The following is a 27,397-nucleotide window of genomic DNA, read 5'->3' on the forward strand; positions in this document are numbered from 1 at the left end:
TGGGGATGAGGACTGTAGTGAGCTGCAGAGTTGTGCTTGTCTCCCAGTACTCGAGACACAATGAGACCTAAGGGCTGAGGCGCATCGTAGAGCATTATGAGGGCCCCAGTACAGCAGTCACAGTAACTGCTGCAGGTAATGTTAAGGTGCTCTGGGAGAGCTGTGTGTGGACTGCAGTACTAGAATAGCTGTAGTGCTGCAGGTTATGATAGAGGTGCACTGGCAGAACTGTGTGCAGGTCTCAGTACTGGGCTAATCTGGGTGTTGCAGGTCAGAATTGAGATTCCGTGGCAGCTCTGTTGTTGCATCCCAGTACTGGAACCACATGGGAGCTGCAGGTGAGAGCTGAGATACATCGGCAGAGCTGGGTGTGGGTCCCAGTGGTGGACTGGCCTGAGTGCTGTGGGTCAGGATAGAGACGGACTGTCAGAGAAGTGTGTGGGTCCCAGTGGCGGACTAGCTTGGGTACTGCATTTCAAGATTTGGGTTCTCTGGCAGAGTTGTGCTTCCACCCCGCTACTGGAATCACAAGGGGAGCTGCAGGTCAGAGCTGAGGTGCATCGGAAGAATAGTCTGTGGGTCAAACCTGAGTGCTGCAGGTCCAGATCACGATACTCTGGCAACCTTGTACTTTTTTCCCAGTACTGGAACTGCATGGGGAGCTGCAAGTCAGAGAGGGGGTGCATCAGCAGAGCACTATGTGGGTCCCAATACTGGACTAGACTGAGTGCTGCAAGTCAGGATGGAGGTACCCTGTCAGAGTTGCGCTTGCTCCCTAGTAGTGGAACCGCATTGGGAACTGCAGGTCAGAGCTGAGGTGCATCAGCAGTCCCAGGACTGAAGCATCAGGCAGTGCTGCAGGGTAGAACTGTGCCGCGGTTAGAGGTAGGCAAGCCACTGAAAGCTTGAGCCAGGGTCGAGCCTGAGCCTGGCTCTGGCTCTGGCTCAGCTCCACGTCCTGTTGGAGCTTCAAGCCTATAACAAGCCGCGATTTCAAGTGGCTTCTGCATTCCCCTCACGATCTATTCAGGATGTGGTATTACAGCCAGAGCTGCAGAACTTGGAACTGGGGTACCAGGTTGGAGTCTCCCCATCAGCTCAACATCCTGTGATTCTGTACAAATCATTTAATCTCCTTGTGCCTCTAACAAATGAATGTGACCTGTTGAAACTGGTGCTCGTGAAAAGCACTGAAGTACTTATGGGTTCGCGCTTTATCAAAACTGCAGAAAAATGCACAAAGAGGTCAAAAAAGGAAAACAAGTAGATACCCATTTATTGGCTGATGGGTACAAAGTGAAACCAGAAAATGTGGATAAATTGCATCTTACTGCTTAAATTGTGCAATCTTAGGCAAATATTTAAATTCAGCAAAATTCGTATTTCTCCATTATTACTTAATAAAACACTTTCAGATATATGAGCTCAGAATGTTGCTTTATTATAATCTGAGCCATGTACAGTTTACATGACAACTGTCTTGCTTCTTAGTTCAATAATGTTCTTGTTCAAAGCTATCACTTTTAATAAGTATTTCTCAGTGCAGTGCTATAATGTGAGTATTAATATCAAAGCTTCCACTTGTCAAAACACTGTTTTTGAATTTTGAAGAGGCTTTGCCATACTTTATGCGATTATGGGTGTATGATTTACATAGCAAACATTTTCAGGGCTCGGCCAGTGCATGGACTCTAAAAGCCGAACCCGATCCTTAACTCGGCTCTCCCTGTCTATATTTGTGGCTTCTCGACCTCTGACCGCGATGCACTGTGCTTGTGTAAAAAGCGGGAGCCGGTGGGTCGGTGCTTCCACTCTCCCTCCTTCAGACACTTGTGTCTGGCAACATCGGCTGATGGCGAGGGCCGCACCTTTTCCACCTCAGCACACAACCCGGCAACGAGGGGGTTAAAGGAGTGCGGACCCGCAGGGAAAAGGAGGAGGCAGAGGGAAGGAGGCTCCCGACGTGAGGTTGAGGAAGCGGAGCGTATCCGCAACACATCAGCGGTGTCCACAATCACATCTAAGCTTCACGGGAGTTGTACCCATGTCTGCATCTCAGCATCTCGGCAGTGGTACCCAGACTTGATACCGCAGCGTGGTGGTATCCACGAACAGCGTATGAGCAGAGATAACAGAGAGCTGCACACCTCAGCGTCACCTGGGTGGTGCACACGGCCAGCAGCATCCTAGCAGTGGTACCCACGGGCAGCAAAGATCAGCATCCGGTGGCGGTACAGGAGAGCTGAGCATCTCTGTCGGGGTTTCCCGACCTGTGCCTCACAGCAGGACCATCCGAACTGTGCGAATTAGCAATGCCACTGTGACTGAGAACCTAAGCGGTGGTACCTCCCCCGAGCCTCACAGCTTGGTACCTCATAGGGGCCACCAAGTTACGCAGTAGCAGATGTGGTCTGGTAATTAGCGTGTCGACCCTGGATGCAGGAGACGAGAGTTCTGGTCTCAGCATCCTAGATTGACGGAGAGTCTGAGCTTGTTCAACTCCCTGTAACTCTCTGCCCCCCACCCTTTCTAAGCGCGCAGAGACAGGGTGTGACGCATCATCAAGCGCTTCTTACAAACTGGACTCTTGCATTTGGTGCCAGTATCCCAGCACGGGCTCCGCCAGCCAGTGGCAGCAGAGCAGACCTGACACATGATATCTGTTTTCCCGACCATCTGCCTTCTGTCTGCCTCCTGGTAGAGAAGAGTGGGCGCCCGCTACCCCTCGACCCATTATATATATTTCTTGTCTGTGAGCATCCCTGAAATCCGTCACCCTGAAGTTTCTGGCTGTCCTGCTGGCCGCCGGGATGCTGGCTTTCCTGGGCGCCATCATATGCATCATAGCAAGCGTCCACCCTGCCTTCCGCGGCGGCGGCAGCTCGGCACACGGTCCGGACAATGACTCCAACGCCTTGATGCCACCCGAGAAGGAGCTAGGCTCCCTGCACCGTGCCGAGACCCTGTACGGTGGCCGCGCCGGACATAAGAGCGCCACCCTGGATCTCTCCGGCACAAAGCCCCTGGCACCCCAGTTTTACAGCCGCATGGTGTGCACCCCTCTGGCCCTGGAGTGCCCATCGGACACCCCGCAGGACGCGCCTGCCGGCGGCCACTCGCGGGAGGATGTCCTCTTCCTCCAGGCCACGGCTGACCAGCTGAGGCAGACGGTGCTGCAGCAGAAGGGGCAGATCGCCACCGACCAGGAGGCCATCCGTGAGCTGACGGGCAAGCTGAGCCGCTGCGAGAACGGCCTGGAGCGCAGCTTCCACGACTCGGCGGCGGCGCACGGCTGGGCCCCCGGGAAGGACACCATGGGCGACCTGCCCCACGACTCGTCCGACGTGGTGCACGACCTGGAGGAGTCCGTGCGCACCCTGAAGGACCGGACCGAAAAAATAGAGGTGAGGCTCTTCGAAAGTGGAACTCTGGTGGCACATCATTTAGGGACCTGTGGAGTTTGGACGTACTGCAGAGATTTAGGATTGGAGGTACTCCTGGGTTTTTGTATAAGGTGTACTGCTGAGATATGGGATTGGAGGTAGTGCTGAGATATGGGATTGGAGGTCCTTCTGGGGTTTGGGATCAGAGGTACAGCTGTGAGATGAGTTTGGAGGCAGAACTGGGTTTTAGGATTGGAGGTATTATTGAGATGTGAGTACTGCTAGGAAATGAGACTAGAGGTATTGCCGGAGTTTGGGATTAGAAGTACTGCTGGGATTGGTGGTCCTAATGGAATTTGGGGTGAGATTTTTCAGGTAGGTTTTAAGATTAGAGGTACTGCAAGGATTTAGTATTGGATGTACCGATGGGGTATGGAACTGGAGGTACTGCGGGGGTTATGGGAATGGAGGGACTGCTGGGATTTGTAAATGGAATCAAGGCTGAGATTTGTGATTTGAAATTGATCTGGGATTTGGGATTGTAGATACTGCTGGGTTTTGGAATAGGTAATGGAGGTATTGCAGGGATTTCAATTTGGAGGCACTGCTGAGATATGAGATTAAAAGCACTGCCGGGATATGGGATTGAATATACTACTAGGATAAGGGATTGGAGGTAGTGCTGAGATTTGGGAATGGGCTCTATGATAAGAGTTGAGAATGGAGGTATTTCTGGAATTTGGGATTGGAGGTACTGTTGGGGTTAGGAATTCAAGCAAAACTGAGATTCAGAAATGGAAGCAATGGTCAGATTTAGGAATGGAGGTACCACAGGGATTTGAGGTTGGAGGTACTGTTGAGGTTTGGGAATGGAAGCCATGTTTGAGATTTTGGAATGAAGTTACTACTAGGATTTTGGAATGGAGGTACCACTGGGATGTGCAATGGTGGCAGCAATGGGAATTATGAAATGAAGGCACACATTTTGGGTCTGTAGGCACTGCTTGTATTTAGGGTTGAAGGCACAGATGAGATTTGAGGAATTAAAGCATTGTTGGCTTTTGTGAATGGAGGTATCACTGAGATTTGGATTCAGGGGCACAGGTGGGATTTATGAATACTGGCAATGGTGCCATTTGAGAAGTTTAGACAGCCTTTAGATTAGAGAATAGAGACATTGCTGAGATTTGTAAAATGAAGGCACTGCTTGAATTTGGGAATAGAGGTAGCACTTGGATTCACAATGGATGTACCACTGGGATTTGGGAAATAAAGACTCAACTGGGATTTTGATTTGGAGGTTCTAGCAGGGTTTGTGTTTTGAGATTTTGATTTGGGAGTGAATACGCCACTCGGATTTGGGATTCAACAGGACTTCGGAGGAGAGGCACTGATGAAATTTGGGAATTCAGTTATTTGCAGAGATTTGAAATGGTGATCCCACTGGCTGGGATTTGAGATCGGAAGTGCTGCAGGGGTCTGGACACATGCACTGCTTGGGGTATGTGAGGCAGGGATTACTGGAGTAAAGAAGGGCATCCTATGATTATAGAAATTCTTCTCACCAGGCTTGGTTGTTTATCACTGAATTCATTTTAATAAGGCACAACTTGCTGTTCTGTGGAGGAGTGTTTTGTTCGGAGTGGGCGTATTCTGGTTACAGCAATTGCTTCCAGAGGGATTCATAGTCCGAGGCTTGGGAGGGCGTTGTAATAACATGAATTATTTTCACAGGCCAGGTACGGCTGTTTTTATATCATGACTTACTTTCACAGGAAGTGGCAGGCTGAGTGTTCATCTTTTTCTCAAATCATGTTGGTTGTGTTAAGCACCTAGCAATGTCACGGCTGAGATTTCATATCCACGCTACTGGCCTGGGAGAAAAAAAAGATTCTAAGGCACTATAGGTTATCCAACACACACTTCCTTCACTCTAAAGTGGTAGCTGTGGTCAAGTAGTTAGTGCTGAGTCAGAGAAGGGGTATCAAGGTCCGTTGCGGGGAATACCCATACTATGTCGCATGCATGATAACTCATGGCAATAATATCACATCTGCTACATTGACCTTAACACTGCATCGCAAGGTAAGTCTAGGTAAGTAGATGCGGGGAGTAATATAAGTAATTAGGTACTTGCCTTGACGATGTAGTAGGAGACAATGTAGTAGATGTGAATATTGCAGGTCGATGTTTTCAACCTCCATATAGAGTCAGATACAACGTAACACATAAGCTATCACACTTAGGGCCTGATTTAGAACAAAGTACCCTGTCTGCCAAACTGACAGTCACTTGCCTCATTCAGTGTAAGGCAGATCATAAGTATCCTGTTGATGAAGCCCATGTTGGCTCCCTCAATGGAATGGTTTTTCCAATAGCCTGATGGAGGAGGGGCCATCGGAGGAAGAACTTTGCACTGTCCGCCCTATTAAGGGCGGATGGTGTTAAGTCTTTCTTTCCTGTCTGTCACCGCCAGCAAAAACTTGCAGTGAGGAACAGGAAAGAACCAACATGACCCCACACCCTGCAAGAAAACTCCCAGGGTGTGGGGGGCAATATTTGTTTTATTTTTCAAAAACAACCCCCACACTTCAGGGGTTTGTATTTGAAAACACAAAAAACTTTAGAAAAGTTTGACTGTCGAGCCTCATGGTTGATGGTACCATCCTTCAAACATGTCCTACATTGACAGAAACGAAACTGCCATCACAGCAGTTCCTGTGAATGTAGAGAGTTGCCAGCAGGTCTAGAGGATAACTCTAAATTTGACAGGCAGAGGTCTCTCGAGTTGGCAAGGTATTGTCCTCCACCATCCTGACGGAGTTTACTCTATCCACCAAACTCTTAATCAAGCCCTTAATAAAGGTCCATTTCTAGTCTGGTATTTCTTTTAAAACGAATATGTCTTCAGTATACGGTTTGATAAATACTACAGTTAAAATCAGGAGCAATGGTGAAAACATATAAGTCTAGGGTGACCACCCGTCCGTAAATTTCACGGACTGTCCGTAATTTCGCCCTGCTGTCCGTTGTCCGTGATGAAAGCTTTAACGGACGGCATTTGTCCGTAATTTTAGCCTTTCACCTAAAGGGCAACTGAGGCAGGGCGAAATTACGGGCAGATCAGTCTCCCCAGCTGGACTGGAAGGCAGGGGGTCTCCTGTGCTCTGAGGGAGGGAGGGGCAGACAGATAAGAAAAGGCCTTCTTGCCAGGGGGTCTCTTTCCCTAAAGACATGCAAATGTGGGCAACTGGTAAATCTGCAAATACAAGAGGGCTTGAAAACCTGCATTGACTTTACTAAAAGGAGTCACTTGAAGCTTTCTGGTGGCAAAGATATTTCTTTCAGAGAGGTATTGTAATGGTGTTCCAAGGTGAGCTGTGGAGTGTGTGGTTTTAATGTAGTGTTATACATTTTTTTAGCACTAGGTATAAACTGTATATTATTCAAATCTGTATTTGCGAAGCACTTTTTAAAAAATTAAACCGAAATGTATTTGCGCATTTTGTAGCAGCCTTTATTATGATGTAATTGTATTTTTTACAGTTCTTTTAGGTACTTCGGTACCTCATAGTACTAACAAACATTGGCAAAGCAGTAGGTCTCATCTACGAAAGAGTTATTGGCTTTGCTAATGTGTTTTAGCCATTAACCATGTTACCAGAGTAGCTGCTGTTCAGCATGGCTTAAAGCTAGTGGCATAGTGGTGTGGGGTGGAGTAGAGTGGCATAGGAGCAGTGGCGTAGAGCTCAGTGGTGCAAAGTACAGTGCAGTGGGGTACAGTGCAGTTGTTTAGAGTGCGTTAGCGTAGAGTGCAGTGGTTTAGAGTGCAGTGGCATGGAGTAGCATGGGACAGAGTAGAATGGCATAGAGTGCAGTGGAGTAGAGTGGCATACAATAGAGTGGCAGAGAGAGTAGTAGTGTAGAGTGGTGCAGTGGCATAGATTGCAGAGTAGACTCACGTTGCAGGGAGTGCAGTGGTGTAGGGCAAAGTGCTGTAGAGTGGAGTGATGCAGAGTAGAGTGGCATAGATTGCAGTGGCATAGAATGCAGTAGTACATAGTACATTGGTGTATAGTACGGTGGTGGAGACTGCAACACTGCAGAGTAAAGTGTCAGTGCAGTGATGTTATGTGGAGTAGAGTGGCACAGAGCAGTGGCGTAGAGCACAGTGGTACAGAGTAGAGGGCAGTGGCGTACAATGCAGTTGTTTAGAGTATATTGGTGCAAAATGCAGTAGTACAGAGCAGAGTGGTGTAGAGTATAGTGGCGGCCAGAGCAGTGTTGCAGAGTGTCAGCTTGCAGTGGTGTAGAGTGCATTGAACTAGAGTGCAGTGGTCAGAGTGGTATAGAGTACAGTGGCGTAGAATAGATTGTTTCAGAGTAGAGTGCAGTTGCATAGAGTGGAGAGGTGCAGAGTAGAGTGCAGTGGCATAAAGTAGATTATTTCACAGTAGAGTGAGGTGGCTTAGACTGGAGAAGTGCAGGTTAGAGTGGAGTTGCATAAAGTGGCATAGAGAGTGATGGCATAGAGTAAAGTAGTGTAGAGTGCCGTGGCATAAAGTGCAGAGGTGCAGAGTAGATTAGAATGATGTACAGTGTATTGATGTAGAGTGCAGGGGCATAGAGTTGAGTGTTACAGAGTAAATTGCATTAGCATAGAGTGTATTAGCTTAGAGTGCACTGGCGTACAGTGCAGCGTTGCAGAGTGGCAGAGAGTGGAGTTGTGCGGATTAGATTGGTGTTGCCTAGACTGGAGTGGTATGGCATGCAGACGAGCAGAGCGCAGTGGTGTAGAGAGGCGTAAAGTGCAGTGGCTTAGAGTAGAGTAGTACAGAGTAGAGTAGAGAGGCATAGTGTGAAGTAGCATAGAGAGCAGTGTCATAATGTGGAGTGGTTCCGAATAGAGAAGAGTGCAGTGGCATGGAGTGGTGTAAAGTGGAGTGATACAGAGTAGAGTGCAGTGGTGTGGAGTGGTGCAGAGCAGAGTGGAGTGGAGCATGCATGGTGTGGTAACACTGCCATTACAGACAACACATTTTTGATTGAAGTGACCATTACATTTGCACAGATATACAGTTTTTCAAATCAAACTATATTGTGCACAGATGATGATGTGTGGAAATTGCATCACCTAATGCAATGATTTGTTTTAATCATGTAAAGGTATTTGTAACCCCAGTATCCAGCAAGAATGTTGCATAAATCCTCTCACTTTGAAGTCAGAGAAAGGAAAGTAAACACTAAGTTCCCACTGAAGACAGAGCCTGACATTTGACTATGTTCTTTGAATGCACAGCAAATATGATAAGATAAGAACAAGATTTACAGGCCTGTTTACAGAAAGGGAGCACTCGGCAGGATACTGTAAATAAGGTTTTGGCAAGGGAAGGGACGAATTCAAGCTGCATAGCCTAAAACAAATAAAGCCAGCAAATTGAAAGCAACAAATTGTGAGTTACAAACCACAAGGCCAATGGAAAACAACGGGCAGAATGCATTCACAAGGAAGCACTATGAATTTACTTAAAGTGACAGCTGTGGGATACTTTGTGGGGAAAGTCCAGTATTTTAGTCCATATCCTGCAGAGGTTTGGCTACATCAATCACCCAGGTAGTATGACAAGAAGACCTGGAGTGGTTTCCATGTTGCAGGATAGGTCTGTACACCCATTCCATCAGTTTACCACCATTTCCTATGGTACAGAGCTTCTAGGGCATTTAATGATTATTTAAGGTGGTTGTAAGAAAGGAGTTGACTGGGGTGAAGATGGTAGTCTGCCACAAGGGTTTGGAAATTTAGTAGCTCACTGTTCAGAAACAAAGTCCCCAATTTTAAGACACCTGCAACATGCCACTGATGGAGTTGCTCTGAGCACAGCCATCCTGTGCGAGTGGGAAGGCTTAGCAAAGGTAGTGCAGGAGCATAGGGTTTCTTTGTGTCAGTGAGTTTACAGGTTCTGGCAAGGCAAGAGAAAGCCATGCATGATAACCCCGGATGGTGATCCATAGAATGGTCAGTAGGAAACGATGAGCAGTGCATTAAGCCTTTCTTAAAAGTCTTTACTGGTAAACCCCATCTCATGCAGGGAGGTGGGCAGAAAGCCAGTGAGCCACCCATTGGACATCTGTAGCTGAATAAAAGCATTCTAAGTCCAGAAGATCTAATCCACCCGCAGTCACAGTTAGCTTTAGAGTGGAAAGAGCTCCCGATGGCGCCGCAGCGACCAAATCAGATGTGTAGCCTGTCTGAAGAAAGAATGAAGGACGAGCAGGGGAAGGTTTGCAAAATAATACTATCATTGGGCTAGCTCACCATCTTCGCTAGTGCCACATGGCCTCTGCAGAAAGCAGAAGAGAAGACCAAAAAGCAAACTGGGCTTGGAGGGACCGTCCGCTCTGCCAAGATTTTCATCCTGGAAATCAGTGTAAGAATGGTAGATATTAATCACTAGGTATCAAAAGGTAACTGGTTCCCAGTTCAATCTGAGATCTAATTGTGTATGAAGGTGAAAACAGTGCCATATGTTAAAGAAACACTAATTACATTTTAAAATTTGAAAATTTTGTTTGTGCAATTTACATCCCAAATATTTTGAAGATCCTATGTGTACTTGACACTTAGGGATAACCCAGATCTCTAGTTTGGCTTTTGCTCAATTTCAAAACCATATAAAGACATGGACTAAGCGGGCAATTGCCTTGCACAACCTTGCAACGGGTCTGGCCCCTGCTCACCCTTCACAAGCACTAACAGCGAACCATTGCACCAGAAGAGTTTGCCAAGGTGGATGGGTGTTGATTGTTCAACCACTTGACAGTGCCCCTTCTGTTTCGCTCCTGTGTGCAGACAACTCCCCAGGTACCCAATACCTTCAAATAGTCTTGGTGGACCCATCTTGTCTGATTTTAGGAATTGTCCCACCTTGTTCTTCTCTTCTTTATTTATCCAGTTGTTAGCAACAACCCTTTGAACTACTTGCCGTGGATCTCCCATTTGATCTCAATTTCATCCTACTCTTTTATTATCTTTGATTGGTAGTCCGGGCTCCCATTTCTGAGATAAATGTAGAGTCCCAAACATACACTCTAGTGCAGTGAGACTACAGACAAGTTATGGGTACATCACATCCTGTCATTAGGTGTGAGACTGTCACCCACACCATCTGCCCTGCCTCTTTAAAAAAAATTAGGTTGAAAGTCCATGGGCGGTTGGGGTAAGCCAGATGTTTTTGTTCAATTTGTTTAAACTATTATAAGGTTAATTACCTTAATGTTTCCCAAATTGTTTGCCAGGGGTTTTGAAATGTTAAGAAACATAATCAAAATGTTGCTGTTACTTTCTCTTCAGGAAAGATCGGGTAGATTTGGGTAGGGGTAATGGCCTTGCCGTGAAGGGCATTAATTTACTACTGAACAAGGACGTAATGTGACACCTGAATGTAGCATACCAGGAGGCAATCACAAAAGGTCCACAGTGAATAAATAGTGCTATGTTAAAAAAGAGTAAATAAATGCACTGACAACATAGTGAGGCATGGCCTTTCTTGCGTGTGTCTGTAAAACCAAAGCTTGTTCTTGAATTTTTGTCCTGAATTTTGACCCTTTGTCCTGAATTTTTGTCCTGAATTTGGACCCTTTGTCCTGAATTTTTGTCCTGAATTTTGACCCTTTGTCCTGAATTTTTTACGGTCCTGTCCAGAATTTGCCTCAGTGCCAGGTGGTCACCCTATATAAGTCCAACAATTACAGTCAGAAGAAATGGCCCCAAATAGATTTTATAGTGGATAGTGTACGCAGCATTGCAGGTAGTACATATTTATTTTTTGAGCAGAGTATTCTGTGATTTGGGCTGTATGTCACTATACCAAGGTCGTTTTAAGGTAAGCGTGTCAGTTTTATTCCTACCTTCACATGTTCTTACCTACACTTACCTCGTGATGTCGTGACAAGGTTGATGTAGTGGATGCAATATTTTTGTCATGTGATATAATGCAAACAATCTGTAGTGATGAAGTCCCATGTCATCATTTGGAAGCACTTTAGAAGCTTCAAGAAGTGCCATATCTCATGGTCTTATGCAAACTGCTGCCTTCCTGCAAATACATCAGACTGTTAACATATAAACTTCAGTAGTGTGAGAAACAAAAGTATCAGTAGGTGTAAGACAGACCAGTAACATGGCGGCTAAAGACACCGGCTAGAGATAGGCTTTAAAAGCCAATAGCCTGGAAGTGGCTGGTCAAGGTTAAGATTTTTCAGTGTCCCAAAGTCCCATAGAACCTCACAGTAAAGGCATGACTTTTGGAGCTCTCTGGATATTATGGCAATGGTTGAATATTTCACTCACTGATGATTGACAGTAACCTGTGATTCCTTGTGGAGATGATTAGGTGTTTTCCAGGAAAAGGCTTAAACCCAAGCTCTTCACAAAGTCTGTGTGAAAGGTTTCAGTACTTACAGTACCATATGCAGGAGTATTGAGTCCTTTAAAGTAGACTTTGCGAATAACTCAGAGTCAAGGGGTGCAAAGGATGGCCACTTATTTTTTTCTGCTATCCTTGCAGCACACCTGAAGAGAGTAACAGTGCCCCTGGTCACCTCAAAAAGGCATATATAAAGTGCTATCGCCCAGGGACAAAAGAATCAAGTGGTGCCCAGTTGAATGTCTACCAGATGGAGAAACTGTTGGGAGGTGCTAATCTACAACTTTGCCACTGTGATAGGAAGGCTGATCTGCTTCTCATCTGTAGCCTGGCCTCACTAACACAGCTCCCACCTTCTTCCTAGGTAAGCAGGTTGGATGGCTGACCTTCCGTGGGCTGGCTCACGACCTCCTTTACTGGATGGTCTCTGCTTTTCCAGGGAAGTACTTCATTTTCCAGCTTTTTACAACTGCAGGAGGCAGGAAAAATTTGCTCAAACTCCGAGGAAACACCCTTCAAATCCTCAAAGGTTCTTAAGAGTACTTCTTTTCCGAGAAGCGACTGTAAGTACCCAGTACCCTTACAGCTGAGGGAGGCTGGACATCGACCCGACTCCTAATCAGCAGGGAGTTACATTTTGAGATGTAGGTGGGAGCTAGGTGGAGAGAGCATTGTCAGTGGGGGGGAGGGGCTTTTTAACCTGTCGTCTTCAAAATAACTGTTGATGTGGTCATAGGGGATTTTGACAGGGCTTATGGGGAAAGGAGTCATTTCTACAAGGCTCTTAGTCAGATTGGCCACTCTACCACCCTGGCACTTCTCCACTCATCTGTAGTCTTGACGGCTACTTTCAGGACATGGTAAACTGGCATGATCCAGCCATGAAAGCCTCATCCCTCATTCTAGTTGTGGCCTTACAGTCGTATGGGGCTGCTTTGAACATTTTGGCAAGGACTGATTTTGGGCTGCCAGCCCGCCCTTACTTTGTGGACCCGTTAAGAGGGAGCAGTACTATTACATTCTACTGTCCCTCCAGCGGGGATGTCAGACATTCCTTATCACTGTCATAAAAAAACCTTGGGGCAGATTTACCAACCTCTCACACAATGCGGCACAGCACCCAAAGTTTCTGCAGTACGTGTTGTATCTACAGAGATATGGCACTATCCTGCTCTCTCCCCAGGGCCAGCACAAAATCAGATTACTGAGCACCACACGCATACTATGGTGCAAAGGTGTCTACTTGAGTCTAGCATATGCTTTGTACTGGAAGGATACTCTTCAAGTACCAAATACTATGTTTAGACTAACTATAAAACTGTGCCTACTTTGTAAGTGCACTGCCCAGTACAGAACACATGCAAAGTGGTAAAAGTTAAGAGAAATAAAATAATTTTCTATTTTGCTGCCTCTTTCAAGTGGTGTTACATTTTGGCACAAAACCCTGTCTACTATTTTTAGTAGATAAGGTTTGGCGAAAGAAACCATGGGTGGTTGCATGGGATCACCCTTGGAACACCCCCTTCAGGCAGAATAATGCAAAGCAGCGGTTCGTGCTGGTTTTGCGTTACTTCTTTTTACAAACCAGTACAAATACCAATTTGTTCTGGTCTGTAATTTCTGAAAAGGATTTTGCGTCGGATCTGCGTTATAAAAGTAACACAAACATTTGTAAATTTGACCACTTCAGTTCTGGGGACAGAATAATCCTGTTATGGGGAACTGCATGGATTTTAAACAGGGGGTATGTAGAGACCACCAAAAAGGCGGCACCCCCTCTAAGGTAACAGCCACCAACTCGGTCATCTCCTCATGTCCTCACGGCGGGGCCAGGATAAAAAGGGGAGCTACAATGGTTGGCCGCATATTCCAGCCAAAGTCTACTGCTGGGTAGAGGGATACCTAGAACTTGCACCTTGATGGCCTCTGGGTTCAGAGATCATCAAGTGAAAGGTGGAAACTTTCACATGGTAAAGTGCAAAGTGCGGAATAGGACAGCTGCATTAAACCGCACAGAATATTCAGGTTTACAGTAGGGGGGACTCTGTAGTGGTAAAATCATGGCAGGAATTACTCCACAGGCTGGCCATTCTGCTGCCCTGATTGGATATTCAGCTAGTGGCATGTTAGGACAGTGGCGCTCTTACAACAAGAATCCTTCCATAAGGAGGGACAGAATAGGGCAGTGGGAAGATGTTTTGCAAAAAATGAGTTACTTCCCTGAGAAAGGGCAGGCTGGGACTGTGGAAAGATGTTCACAGAAGAGCAGAGTGAATTTGTGGATGGATAGTATCATATCACAAGAATTACTCCCACAGGGGACACCCACCACACCAGGCCTAGGCTTTGGATGGGGTACTCTAGGAGGAACAGGTTAGGCTGTGGAGAGCTGTTCCCAGAACAGGAATCATCTTCGTAGGAAGGAACAGGATGGGGCTGCGGAGAGATGTTCCCAGAACATGAATCATATTCATAGGCGGGAACTTGCCGGGGCTGTGGAGAGCTGTTTCCAGAACAGGAATCATTTTCCTAGGAAGGAACAGTTAGGGCTATATAGATATGTTCTCAGAACAGGAATCATTTTTCATAGGAAGGAACATGATGGGGCTGTGGAGAGATCTTCCCAGGTAGGTCATTTCCACAGGAAGGAACAGTTAGGGCTGTATAGAGATGTTACTAGAACTGAATCATTTTTCATAGGAAGGAACAGGATGGGGATGTGGAGAGATGTTCTCGTGGCGTAGATTACTTCCATAGTGATTAGCAAACTAGGTCGGTGGAGAGATGTTCTTATTTGGGGCTAGTTCTATAGTTTCGAGTTTATTTTGGTGGACATTCCTTCTCTCCATCTTTCCATGGTCTTTTTTGCGTTTGGTTCATTGCCCTTTCTTGGCAAAGCTGTGCTGGAAACATTGTGGCAGTGGTACTTGTGTGGCTGAATATAGTGGATGCAGTTGTGTAAGTTGTCGTAGTGACTATGCCTTGTGCCTTACATATATGTCTGTGTTGTGTGTCTGGTTAAGTCTGAATATGATATATGTTGTGACAGTGGCGTCTTTGGCTACATGTATGTGTGTCTTTGACACCCAGATGTTTGTATTGCTGTGATGTGGTCTCCGCTGCATCCGTGTGCTATGTGGGGTCCATCACTGTCTGTACTGTGCGTCACGACTTACGTGTTTTGTATCACTATGAGCTTGTGGTGTGTGTTGTGTCACTGTTTTCTGTGCTGTGTCATTGTGCAATTGAGCTGTGTTTCACTGTCTGTGCTGTAGTGTCAGTGTGCACGTGCTCTATGTCATTGTGCGACACTGCGCCTTCGCTGTGTGTCACTTTGTATCTGAGCTGTAGGTGGCTGTGACATGTATGTGCAGTTGCCACGGTGTGTAGACTGCTTGTCTGTGTGTGCTCGTATCCGTCTGGGTCTTTGTGTGTGTGGCTACAGTGTGTCCCAGTGAGGTTGTGGCTGCTCTGTGTCAGTATCTAAATGCTTGTCTCACAGTGTTTGCGCGTGGAATTAAATGTGTTGTTGCCGCTTGTTTGCCTTCCTGTGTGTGCCGGATTTTCTAAGGACAATTAAGGCGGATGATAGTATTCGACGATACTCATATACTATACAGCTATAGCCACACTCTGCAGTACAGCCATGGGACATTCCCTGGTACAGTACTCTTCATATACTACGGCACGATAACGGCGTGTTTTGGGGTACAATAATGCCCATTCTACAGTGCAGTAACAGCCATATTTGTATAGTGAAACGATGACATACCCTGTAGTACAGTTATGGCCTCATTCTGTAGGAGAGTGATGGCATTCTATAACACAATTATTGCATATTCTGTAGTACATGCACGGCCACATTGTGAAACACAGTGATGGTCACATTTTGTACAATGATGGTTACACTCTGTAGTACAGTCATGAGAACATTCCCTGGTACACTAGTGCACATAGAGCACTGGAAGGTAACAACATGTTTTTGCCCATTCTACAGTGCAGTAATAGCCATATTTTTATAGTGAAACGATGACACACCCTGTAGCACAGTCATGGCCTCATTCGGCAGAAGACTGATGGCATGCTATAATACAATCATGGCATATTCTGTAGTACAGAAGTACACTGATGGCAAGTACATTAATGGCCATATGCTGCCTTGCCATAATGACATGCTATCCAGTACATTGACACCCGTTCTGTTATACTATGAGAGCTATATTCTGTCTAGTTCAACGATTTCCACATTCTGTGGTGAAACAATCTTGCACTACGCGGAACAACAGCGGCACTGTGCTGTAATGAGTGTAAAATTAGAAGTAAAACTGTGGTGTGTTCTGTAGTGAAATGATGGAATCTCTCTCTCTCTTTTTCACCCCTCTCTCCCCTTCTCTCTTTCTCGCGCTCTCCTTCTCTTTCTATGTTTTCCCTCTCTTCTTTTCTCTTTCCCTCCTTTTGGTTTCCTCTCCCCCTTTCCCTTCCTTTCTTTCCCTCTCTCTCTCCTCCCTACGTAAAAACATAGCCAGCCCTACTGCCTCGGTCAGTGCGTGTTCATGCTTCCTGCATCTCTATATAATATTTTTTGTCAATGAATTTATTATTCAGACGTCTTCATTTATTTTTCATGAGTGTTCAGACCTCTCGGCGGATCCGCCTGGGGGTTGGGGAAGAGGGGGAGGGAGGCTCTTTATTATTCAAAACACGTATATACGGAACAACTGATCTTGCACAAAACTGCTTAAATTCAGATAATAATTTTAAACATGATTAAGACTTACAGGGCGTACATGAGCCCACCGGAGGGAGGAGGGGGTTGCGCTCCCTCCCTCCACACTGCCCGGGTATGTGAGGGACTGATCTCAGGATGGTTGCTCTTAGCAGAGTATAGAAGTTGTCTCAAGGCGACGCTATACGGGGCTCCTCTGTGCTCCTATGCACATATGTCTGAAGCCTCCTCGGAGCTCCAGACTAATCGGACCTATACAAGGGGGTCCCCTCAGCTCCCCTATACACATTTAGAAGGTATCCTCCTTACTTCTACATATTTATAGTGTGTCCTTCGTTCTTCTACGCACATTTAAACTGTCTCTTCTGTGCTCCTGTGCACATTTATAAGGTATCCTCTTGACGTCTATGCTCATATATAAAGGGACCCTCAGCACTCCCAAATGCATTTATAAGGTGTCTTCCTGATATCTACATATATATATATATATATATATATATATATATATATATATATATATGTCATCGAGAACGTGACCTGTCGAAACTCGTTGTGTTCCTTGTACATGCCAAGTAAAATCATATAAAGTGACTTCGCTGGTGTGGCTCCTTTTTTCCTAACTTGAATAGAGTGTTGTTGGGAGCGGTGAAGTTTACACAGCAGTGATGCTTGCCGAACAAGCCCCGGTCCGTAGTCTTCAGGGTCTATGTGGCTGTATATATATATATATATATATATATATACATATATATATATACATACACATACACACCCCATAGACGCTGAAGGTGCCCAGCTATATCTATATATATATGTGTGTGTGTGTGTGTGTGTGTGTGGACCCCCTGGGAGCTCCTCTACACATTTATAAGGTATACCCCTCACCTCTATGCACATATATAAGAGGTATTCTCAGTGCTCCAGTGCGCATTCATAAGGTATCCTCTCGACTTATATACACATATGTAAGGGCGTTTCCTCAGCACTCCTATACACGTTTATAAGGTATGCTCCTGACTTCTACATACATACGTAAGGGGGTTTCCTCAGCACTCCTGTACACATTTATAAACTGTCCTCTTTACTTCTACACATACATATAAGAGGACCCCCAGCTCTCCTATACTCCTATAAAGGTATACTCCAGGCTTCACTCAATTATGATACCCCACTCTTATGGGGCTTGGGGGAATCGAGAGGAAAAAGTGAGCTTTCTATACTTGCATCCTCCATCTTACAGTACAATTTCCCTATTCCAGAAGATCCTTTGGACCTTGACATTTTTTATTTTCAATATAGGATCATAATATATCAGCACCCCTATTATACTCTGGGAGTCAGTTAAAAAAACTGAAAGGTATGGCCTCACACACCCCCTGGATGTCATGCTTCATCATCAGCCATCCTTGTTTGACAAAGCATTCTCTAACAGTGGGCCAGCTCACCTGTGAGTTCACAGGAAGCCCATATGCATGAGGGTTGGTGGTGGGATCCAAGAGCAACATGAGCTAAAAACTCTCAGTAACCTTCAACCAGGAACCACCTTTATTCTGTTCTGAAGGAAAGATGATTAAAAGCTAAAGTGATGCCTCAGAGTAAGGAGCAGCTCGCGGGTTGTGGAAGGAGTCGGGCGGCTCACCACTTGCCTTTTCCACACCATCCTGTGCACCTCTTACCTGCTGGCTGCATGCAGGCACAGGCTCACAGCCTGCCCTGTGGCCAATCCTGACGCTGCTCAAAGCAGTATCAGGATTGGCTGGGAGCGCCCAGCCAGGACGGTCTCAGGCAGACAGGGAGCCTGTGCAGGCTCTCTGCAGCCCGGCAACTGTGTTGCTGGGCTGCAGAGAGCACACTGCGCATGTATGTTTGGCCGGCCCGACACGGCTGGCAAACATACATGCGCTCTGAGGGGGAGTAGCACTCCCCCTCAGTGCACGTCACAGCCTGTGGCCCCACCCCTTTAAAAGAAAAGGATAATAAACAAGGTTTACTATCCTTTTCTTTGAAAGGATTTACAGTTGCCGCTGCTGGCGGGGACAACGCTCCTCCGCCGTTAAGGAGGAGCCGCCCCTGCTCAGAGTCATAATTACTCCTGCATATAGCAGGTCGACATGATTCAACCAATGGCCCCATACATGGTCTGTGGCTTTTGTCAAGACAGTGATCCCTACAGGCTAGATTACTGATATGAACATACTATACCTACACATATAGTTTCTCCTCTGCACATATGGTCCGATCAGTGCTAATGCACACTTGTGACCTCTTCAGCGCCCCAAACCCCTGTAATACACCTGTCCTGAGGCATCAAGAACGACACACATCCCTCCAGACATTACATTAGATAATTGGTCACTTTATTCTAAATTGTAGCTCTGGCACATGTACCTTTGCCGCTTGCATATATGGCACTGCAGTCCATAGTTAACACCTACAATAAAACTTTATTTTATGCTAAAGCCCAAAAGGATGGGCAGTGAATGGGTGTATGGGCGGTGGTGGTGGTTGTTCAAGATCTGTTGGGGCTGGAAGGAGGGGCGAAGCTGAATGTTACGTTTTGTAGGGGGACATGAACGATAAGGGAAAACACGGCAAGCCTTGAATATTGTCTTCTGTTGTGCCATTACCTGTTTTGTACATTTCCTCATTGATGATGTGCATTCTATCCTTATTTTACCTACTGGTAATAAAAGATGTTAAAATAAAATAATATATCTGTCCATAGGACCCCCTGACCCTGCCAGTACAACACGATACCCTTATCGGCAGAGCACGTCACGCAAGGACTGTCAAAGCCACAAGGTGGAATTCTTGAATGAATGGAGGCAAGAACTGGCAGTTCTGCTCATCGCCTTTCCAGACTGCTTACTGGGTCACGCCTCGTGTTTCCATGTGTCACGCTCTTCCGGTGACATGCAGAGCCGTGATCTGCTGCCCTTTCGTTGTGTCCCCGCACGCCCTCCCCTGCCGCCCCCCTCTGACCGCTCCTCGATTCTCCCCTGTGGTTCTAAAGGTCTCCCCTTTCAACATGTCGCCCGCCCCTGCTTCCACACCCATCTCTCTTCCTCGTCTCTGTGCCTCTCTTTCATCTCTCTGCTCACCTTCTCGCTTACCCGCCCCCCCCCCCCTTCCAACCCACCGTCTCTCTCCATCCTCTCCCCCTCTCTCTCTCCTCCCCGCTGATGTGTGCCATGTCTCAGCTGGTGGCCCAGTGTGGTGCCGCAGAGACGCTCTCCTGTGTGTGGGGGGCTCAGAGATGCTCACAGTGAATAATGACCTCTCCTTCTAACCCCCCCTTCCTATCCATGGGGGGCTTCCGGCCTTCCATCAGCAGAGGAAAGTTGAGTGAATCACCGAGCTGAACATTGATCTTCTGCCTTCTCGGGGAGGGGCTGAGGGTCGAGCTTCCTCCGGGGTGCTCGTGGAATCTGGGGGTTGTATACTAACGTTCTGTGCGGGTGCTTGTGTGGTGCACATGGGTGCAAAGAGACGCAAAGCACTGCATCAATGTGCTTACTATTAAAAAGACCAGAGGGCGCACTGCAAAATCGTGCAGGGGCGCACCAGCGCCCATGTAACCCACAGCAGGGGCGTAACGAAACTTGAGCCCTCCCCCCTGCAAAGTACATAGAGGGCCCCCACTCCAGACTTGGTCAGGGGCTCTCAGAACAGGGTACTGTCCTGACGGTCCCCCTGAGCTCAGGGCCCCCCGCACTGCAGGGGTTGCAGGGCCTATGTCACATCACTGACCCTTAATAAGTCTAGGCCTCTGTGTCTATGAACTAATAAAGCGTCAGTTGCCAGGAGAAACACTCACCCAGATCTATTCTCCTACTGAACACATCAACAATGATGGATTCAAATACTCCCTTCTTTAAAAGACACACCCTGCAACCTAGCAATACCTAATCTCCTCTAGTTCATCTACTAATCCCACCTGCTATCTGCATGAACTCACATACCCCCCACTAATGATCACACCTAACTCCTACTAATTTAATCCTTCTCAAAGACACCGGAGTAAATACACTGACGACCATATTTATACTTTTTTGGCACCGCATTTGCGCTGCTTTTTGATGCTAAAGCGGTGCAAACTTAGAAATACAATTCTATTTTTTAAGTTTGCGCCACTTTTGGTTCAAAAAGCGGCGCAAATGCGGCGCTAAAAAAGTATAAATATGGGCGTGAATGTTTTCTTTGAGAGCAGAAATCCAAATAACCAGCAATAATCACCAAATTAACAACTAACCCTGGGCTCTGGAACAGCACACTGTTCGGTGTACAAATGCTTCAAAGCCTCATCGGGGTAGTAAACACAATATAAATGCAATTACAGTTACCTCAAGAGACACTTTCTGACCTGGAGGGACACTCACCAGCAGAGCCCCTCACTAAAACGTAAGGGACACTAACTCAACAGAATTTATGAGTACGGGAAGTAGTACTACAAGAGTATCCTTTAATGTACTCTTATATACCTTTGTGAATCAAAACTAAGATATTCAATTCCCTGGTGAAAACGCAAAGAGGGCACTGTCATTTCAGTTTGTACTAAGTGTACATGCATTCCTTGTTTTATGCCCACTTTAGATGTTTTGTGGGCAATTCACAAAGGCATGCAAGAATACGTAAAAGAACACTACAGGAGTACTCTCTTATACACTCTAACACTCTTCTCGATTGTGACTAAGCCGCATCATCTTCTATATTGTGAAATTTTTCTTTCGTCACTAGTATTGCGTATCGACTTTTAACACTTTCTTGTTTTATATGGTTTAAAGTGTTTTGCTTATAACTTGTAGACTGATACTTAACTGATTTTAAATAAGCACTTTACAACACTTGTACGTTTTACTTGTATCTGAATATCCCACGTAAAACACTTTGCAGCCCTGGCGGATCTTGTTTGCTCTACATAAAAGTGCACAAATAAAATACATTTAAAAATCTGGGGACACTGACTTGCCTTGAGGGGAACATACCAGGGGCCCATCATTTAGGATACAAGCGCCCTTCTCAATCTCTGGACTGAGATTGTCCTCACTTGGACCTAACATTTACTGTTGTCCTGACCCACAGCAATGGGGGATTAAGTTATGGTAATGTATGTGTTGCCAAGAAGAGTTTGCCCTTGTGTGATTTTTTTTCCCCAAGCCTAACTTCTAGTAGAAAAACAAGATTATTTTGAAAACGGCATGCCTGCTACTCAAAGCCAGTTAGTAGATTAACACTGAACATCTGTACGGTACTCACTTCAAATGACGTATCGCTACATTTTTTACTTACGGCATTATTACCCAACTCAATCATATTCATTTTATATCGTTTTTCCCCCCACACTGTGTCAGTACATTTAGCAATAACATCTTTGCAAAGCTCAGATTAATCACAATTTAGTAGTCAACAAGCTCTTTTATATTTCAGTGGTCAGCATATCATGGACCCTCTATTCATCGAATAAGAAAATCTTCTTGATTAAAGACTAGAGCAGAGAGAGACCGGAGACAAGAGGAGAGAGTTTTTGGCATATTATACAGATTAAATTACCTCAAATGTATCTTGCAGGTTTCCTTATAGACAAGTGAACTCGGATATTGGCTACATAGTGGCTACCGTCCTGCCTTCCTTCAGTCTGTATTTTGCCCACTGCTGAACTCCGGTAGTGCACAGCTGTCACCTAAATAATACAGATGGGCTGGTTGGTCTGAGCACAACCTTGAATGTGAATATCCATTTCCCATTCCACACTTGTGCCCCTTTCTTAGGCTCTATTATACGTCAGGATTTTGATGCCTGCTCTAGTATCATTGCCAAGTGGCTCCATGGAATCATGGACAAGATGTTCCCGTCCTGAGCTAACATTGGAAAAGCCAATGCATTGTGGGAGTGGCATTCCTGGTAGCCTCAACTCACCTTTACTTCTAGATTACAGTAGTGTGAGAAGGTAAAAGGTGGAGTGTGTTATTGTAACCCGTCCCTGCTTGATTTTAAGGCAGATTTACTCCAAGACTAATCAATGTGTCTGTACTATTGTTATTGCCCTCAGCACAAGCACTTGTGGAAAAAGGGAGTGTTTTAATAGATCACAGCATCAACTTCATTTGGGATTATTGAACTGCATGCAGGATATGTTTTTTAGCCCATACTTAACATGTTAAAATACAACCTACAAATCCTTGGATGCCCTGTGCTGCTGACTTCAAAGCTAGGACTATCTGATGCTGTCAAACATGACACGGAGGCTCTTGACTTGGTGTTCGTGGCATTACTTTGTGAAACAAATATTTGGTAATTTGTAGAACTGTGGTCTTTTGTTGTACTACATTTTAGTCTCTGTTATTTTGTGGTGTTTGTTTCACATTATGGCAACTTGTATGGAACTGTATAGTATTTTACAAATATTTGATATAAAATAAATACATCTAAACCTGGCGTAAAGAGAGTGTTTTAGGTTGTAACACCTGCCTTGTTCTCTCCTGGCAGCAAGAGATTCAACAGCGACTGCGTAACGCCACCTCTGCGTCTACGACAGGCACGCCTCTACTGGGGCGTGACTCTCTGCACGCCCGTCTCGAGGAACTAGAGGGACAACTGCTGGCGAAGCTGCTTGAGCTGGAGAAGGACAGGCCTGCTGCCTCAGCTCATGACGACAAGCAGCGAGTGGACGTCGAAAAGGAATTGAGCGCACTCCAAAGCCGCATTGCTGAGCTGGAGCATGGTGAGCGGGTCAGGATGTGTGAGTATGAGTGAGGTTACTGTGAAAACAAACCATGTGATGTAGAAGAAGTGGGACACTAACAGAAAGGGCAGTACATTTTGGTAATGGATGAGCCTGCATGGAAGTTGATTCACCAAAATGCCAAAGGAAGCAGAAGTGACACCAGACACCCTTTACACCCAGTGACATAAATACATTGAGCCCTATCCTACCTCTAGCCCCTAAAAGACTCCTGTTTGCTCCTAGGTAGTAGGATAAGACCAGTCTACTACTGAGTTGCAAGATTGCAAGGGCAGCGCTGGTGTGAATGGGTGTGTGTGAGGGAGTGTATGCGTGTCATTAATGTGGACGGGGGTAGGGGTGTGTGCATGGGCGAATGTGTAAGGGGTAAGGGGGGCGTGAGTGAGTGCGTACTGGTGTCTGTATGTATGGACATACTTGGAGGGAGGGGGTGGGGTATGGAGAGTGTATGCATGCGTGTGTGATGTGTATGGGTATGGGTATGTATGTGTGTCTATGGCAAGGGTCTTCAAACTGGGGGGCGGGCCCCCCAAGGTGGGCCTCAAGTGATCCAAGGTGGGGGCGCCTGACTCTCGCCAAAAGATACATTACACAGATAACAGTGTTTTGTTTTAAGCAGAAACATGTTATTGCATTTTAAAAAAACGTAATAGTACTTAACTGCAATGTTTAAATGAACCTAGACATATTTAAACATTCCCATCTTTATAAAATATTTGTGAAAAATTCTGAGTGGGGGGCCCACTGATTTTTATTTTTCAACTGGGGGGGCGTGGCATTAAAAGTTTGGAGACCACTGGTCTATGGGATGAATGTTGTGACTGTGTGTGTGAGTGGGGGTGTATCTGTGCGTGATTGTGTGTGTGTGGGTGCATGCCTGTGTGTGTGCAGAGGTGTTTGGGAGGGTATCCCGGTGACAGGAACGGAAGTTCCTGTCATCGGGATACCTTTGCGCTAGCATTTTGTGGCGATGAGACCGCCAGGAAAATGCTGACGGTGTCCCTAGTCGGAATAAACTTGGAGGTTTTCATACTTTCACTGGCTGCAGGTGGAAATCTCCAGCCCGGCCAGCCGTGGTAAAGTGGCGGGACGGGCAGGGACGCAGCAGTTTGGCAGTAGCCAAACCCCGTGGTCGTAATATGGCGGTCTGCACCGCCAGTCCCATGGCGGTTAGACCACCACAGCGGCCCTGGACTGCCAGGGTCATAATGAGGGCCATTGTGTTTGCAAGCAAGTGTAGCCTGTAAAGGGAGAACCTAGCACTGTTCATACCATAAAAGGTGCTGGCAGAGGTTGAGAAGTTGAAGTAACATATGTTTGACAATAAGTATATGTAGGAGGCTGGACTGGCTTGTAGTGAGTACCAAGGGGTACTTACACCTTGCACCAGGCCGAGGTATCCCTTATTAGTGTATAGGGGTGTCTAGCAGCTTAGGCTGATAGAAAAGGTAGCTTAGCAGAGCAGCTTAGGCTGAACTAGGAGACGAGTGAAGCTCCTACAGTACCACTAGTGTCATATGCACAATATCATAAGAAAACACAATACACAGATATACTAAAAATAAAGGTACTTTATTTTTATGACAATATGCCAAAAGTATCTCAGTGAGTACCCTCAGTATGAGGATAGCAAATATACACAAGATATATGTACACAATACCAAAAATATGCAGTAATAGCAATAGAAAACAGTGCAAACAATGTATAGTTACAATAGGATGCAATGGGGACACATAGGGATAGGGGCAACACAAACCATATACTCCAAAAGTGGAATGCGAACCACAAATGGACCCCAAACCTATGTGACCTTGTAGAGGGTCGCTGGGACTGTAAGAAAACAGTGAGGGTTAGAAAAATAGCCCACCCCAAGACCCTGAAAAGTGAGTGCAAAGTGCACTAAAGTTCCCCAAAGAGCACAGAAGTCGTGATAGGGGAATTCTGCAGGAATGACCAAAACCAGCAATGCAACAACAATGGATTTCCAGACGAGGGTACCTGTGGAACAAGGGGACCAAGTCCAGAAGTCACGATCAAGTCGAGAGTGGGCAGATGCCCAGGAAATGCCAGCTGTGGGTGCAAAGAAGCTGCTACTGGACAGTAGAAGCTGAGGATTCTGCAAGAACGACAAGGGCTAGAAACTTCCCCTTTGGAGGATGGATGTCCCACGTCGTGAAGAGTCGTGCAGAAGTGTTTTCCTGCAGAAAGACCGTAAACAAGCCTTGCTAGCTGCAAAGCTCGCGGTTAGGGTTTTTGGATGCTGCTGGGGACCAGGATGTCGCGTGAGGGGACAGAGGGGGCGTCCAGCAAGACAAGGAGCCCTCTCAGAAGCAGGCAGCACCCGCAGAAGTGCCGGAACAGGCACTACGAAGTGGAGTGAAACGGTGCTCACCCAGAGTTGCACAAGAGAGTCCCACGCCGCCAGAGGACAACTCAGGAGGTCGTGCAATGCAGGTTAGAGTGCAGTGGACACAGGCTTGGCTGTGCACAAAGGAAATCTTCGTGGAGTGCACAGGAGCCGGAGTAGCTGCAAAACACGCGGTTCTCAGCAATGCAGTCTGGCGTGGGGAGGCAAGGACTTACCTCCACCAAACTTGGACTGAAGAGTCACTGGACTGTGGGAGTCACTTGGACAGAGTTGCTGAGTTCAAGGGACCTCGCTCGTCGTGCTGAGAGGAGACCCAGAGGACCGGTGATGCAGTTCTTTGGTGCCTGCGGTTGCAGGGGGACGATTCCGTCGACCCACGGGAGATTTCTTCGGAGCTTCTAGTGCAGAGAGGAGGCAGACTACCCCCACAGCATGCACCACCAGGAAAACAGTCGAGAAGGCGGCAGGATCAGCGTTACAGTGTCGCAGTAGTCGTCTTCGCTACTTTGTTGCAGTTTTGCAGGCTTCCAGCGCGGTCAGCAGTCGATTCCTTGGCAGAAGGTGAAGCGAGAGATGCAGAGGAACTCTGATGAGCTCTTGCATTCGTTATCTAAGGAATTCCCCAAAGCAGAGACCCTAAATAGCCAGAAAAGAGGGTTTGGCTACTTAGGAGAGAGGATAGGCTAGCAACACCTGAAGGAGCCTATCAGAAGGAGTCTCTGACATCACCTGCTGGCCCTGGCCACTCAGAGCAGTCCAGTGTGCCAGCAGCACCTCTGTTTCCAAGATGGCAGAGGTCTGGAGCACACTGGAGGAGCTCTGGGCACCTCCCAGGGGAGGTGCAGGTCAGGGGAGTGGTCACTCCCCTTTCCTTTGTCCAGTTTCGCGCCAGAGCAGGGCTGAGGGGTCCCTGAACCGGTGTAGACTGGCTTATGCAGAAATGGGCACCATCTGTGCCCATGAAAGCATTTCCAGAGGCTGGGGGAGGCTACTCCTCCCCTGCCTTAACACCTTTTTCCAAAGGGAGAGGGTGTAACACCCTCTCTCTGAGGAAGTCCTTTGTTCTGCCTTCCTGGGCCAAGCCTGGCTGGACCCCAGGAGGGCAGAAACCTGTCTGAGGGGTTGGCAGCAGCAGCAGCAGCTGCAGTGAAACCCCTGAAAAGTCAGTTTGGCAGTACCTGGGTCTGTGCTAGAGACCCGTGGGATCATGGGATTGTGCCAACAATGCCAGGATAGCATTGAGGGGGCAATTCCATGATCATAGACATGTTACATGGCCATATTCGGAGTTACCATTGTGAAGCTACACATGGTAGTGACCTATGTGTAGTGCACACGTGTAATGGTGTCCCCGCACTCACAAAGTCCGGGGAATTTGCCCTCAACTATGTGGGGGCACCTTGGCTAGTGCCAGGGTGCCCACACACTAAGTAACTTTGCACCTAACCTTTACCAGGTAAAGGTTAGACATATAGGTGACTTATAAGTTACTTAAGTGCAGTGGTAAATGGCTGTGAAATAACGTGGACGTTATTTCACTCAGGCTGCAGTGGCAGGCCTGTGTAAGAATTGTCAGTGCTCCCTATGGGTGGCAAAAGAAATGTTGCAGCCCATAGGGATCTCCTGGAACCCCAATACCCTGGGTACCTCAGTACCATATACTAGGGAATTATAAGGGTGTTCCAGTATGCCAATGTAAATTGGTAAAATTGGTCACTAGCCTGTTAGTGACAATTTGGAAAGAAATGAGA

At 46.6% G+C, this 27,397-nt stretch overlaps 1 protein-coding gene across 1 annotated transcript in view; it reads left to right on the forward strand.

The window, feature by feature from the left end:
- The first annotated feature begins 1,591 nt into the window (after positions 1-1,591).
- Positions 1,592-27,397, forward strand: part of NPTXR (neuronal pentraxin receptor) — a 57,088-nt gene continuing 31,282 nt past the window's right edge. The window contains exons 1-2 of the mRNA XM_069231303.1: positions 1,592-3,404; positions 23,022-23,256. Of these exons, the coding sequence (XP_069087404.1) occupies positions 2,811-3,404; positions 23,022-23,256 (829 nt within the window). The 5' untranslated portion in view covers positions 1,592-2,810. The remainder of the gene's footprint in view (positions 3,405-23,021; positions 23,257-27,397) is intronic.

The sequence above is a fragment of the Pleurodeles waltl genome, chromosome 4_2 (genome assembly GCF_031143425.1).
Source record: "Pleurodeles waltl isolate 20211129_DDA chromosome 4_2, aPleWal1.hap1.20221129, whole genome shotgun sequence".
Classification (NCBI taxonomy): Eukaryota; Metazoa; Chordata; class Amphibia; order Caudata; family Salamandridae; genus Pleurodeles; species Pleurodeles waltl.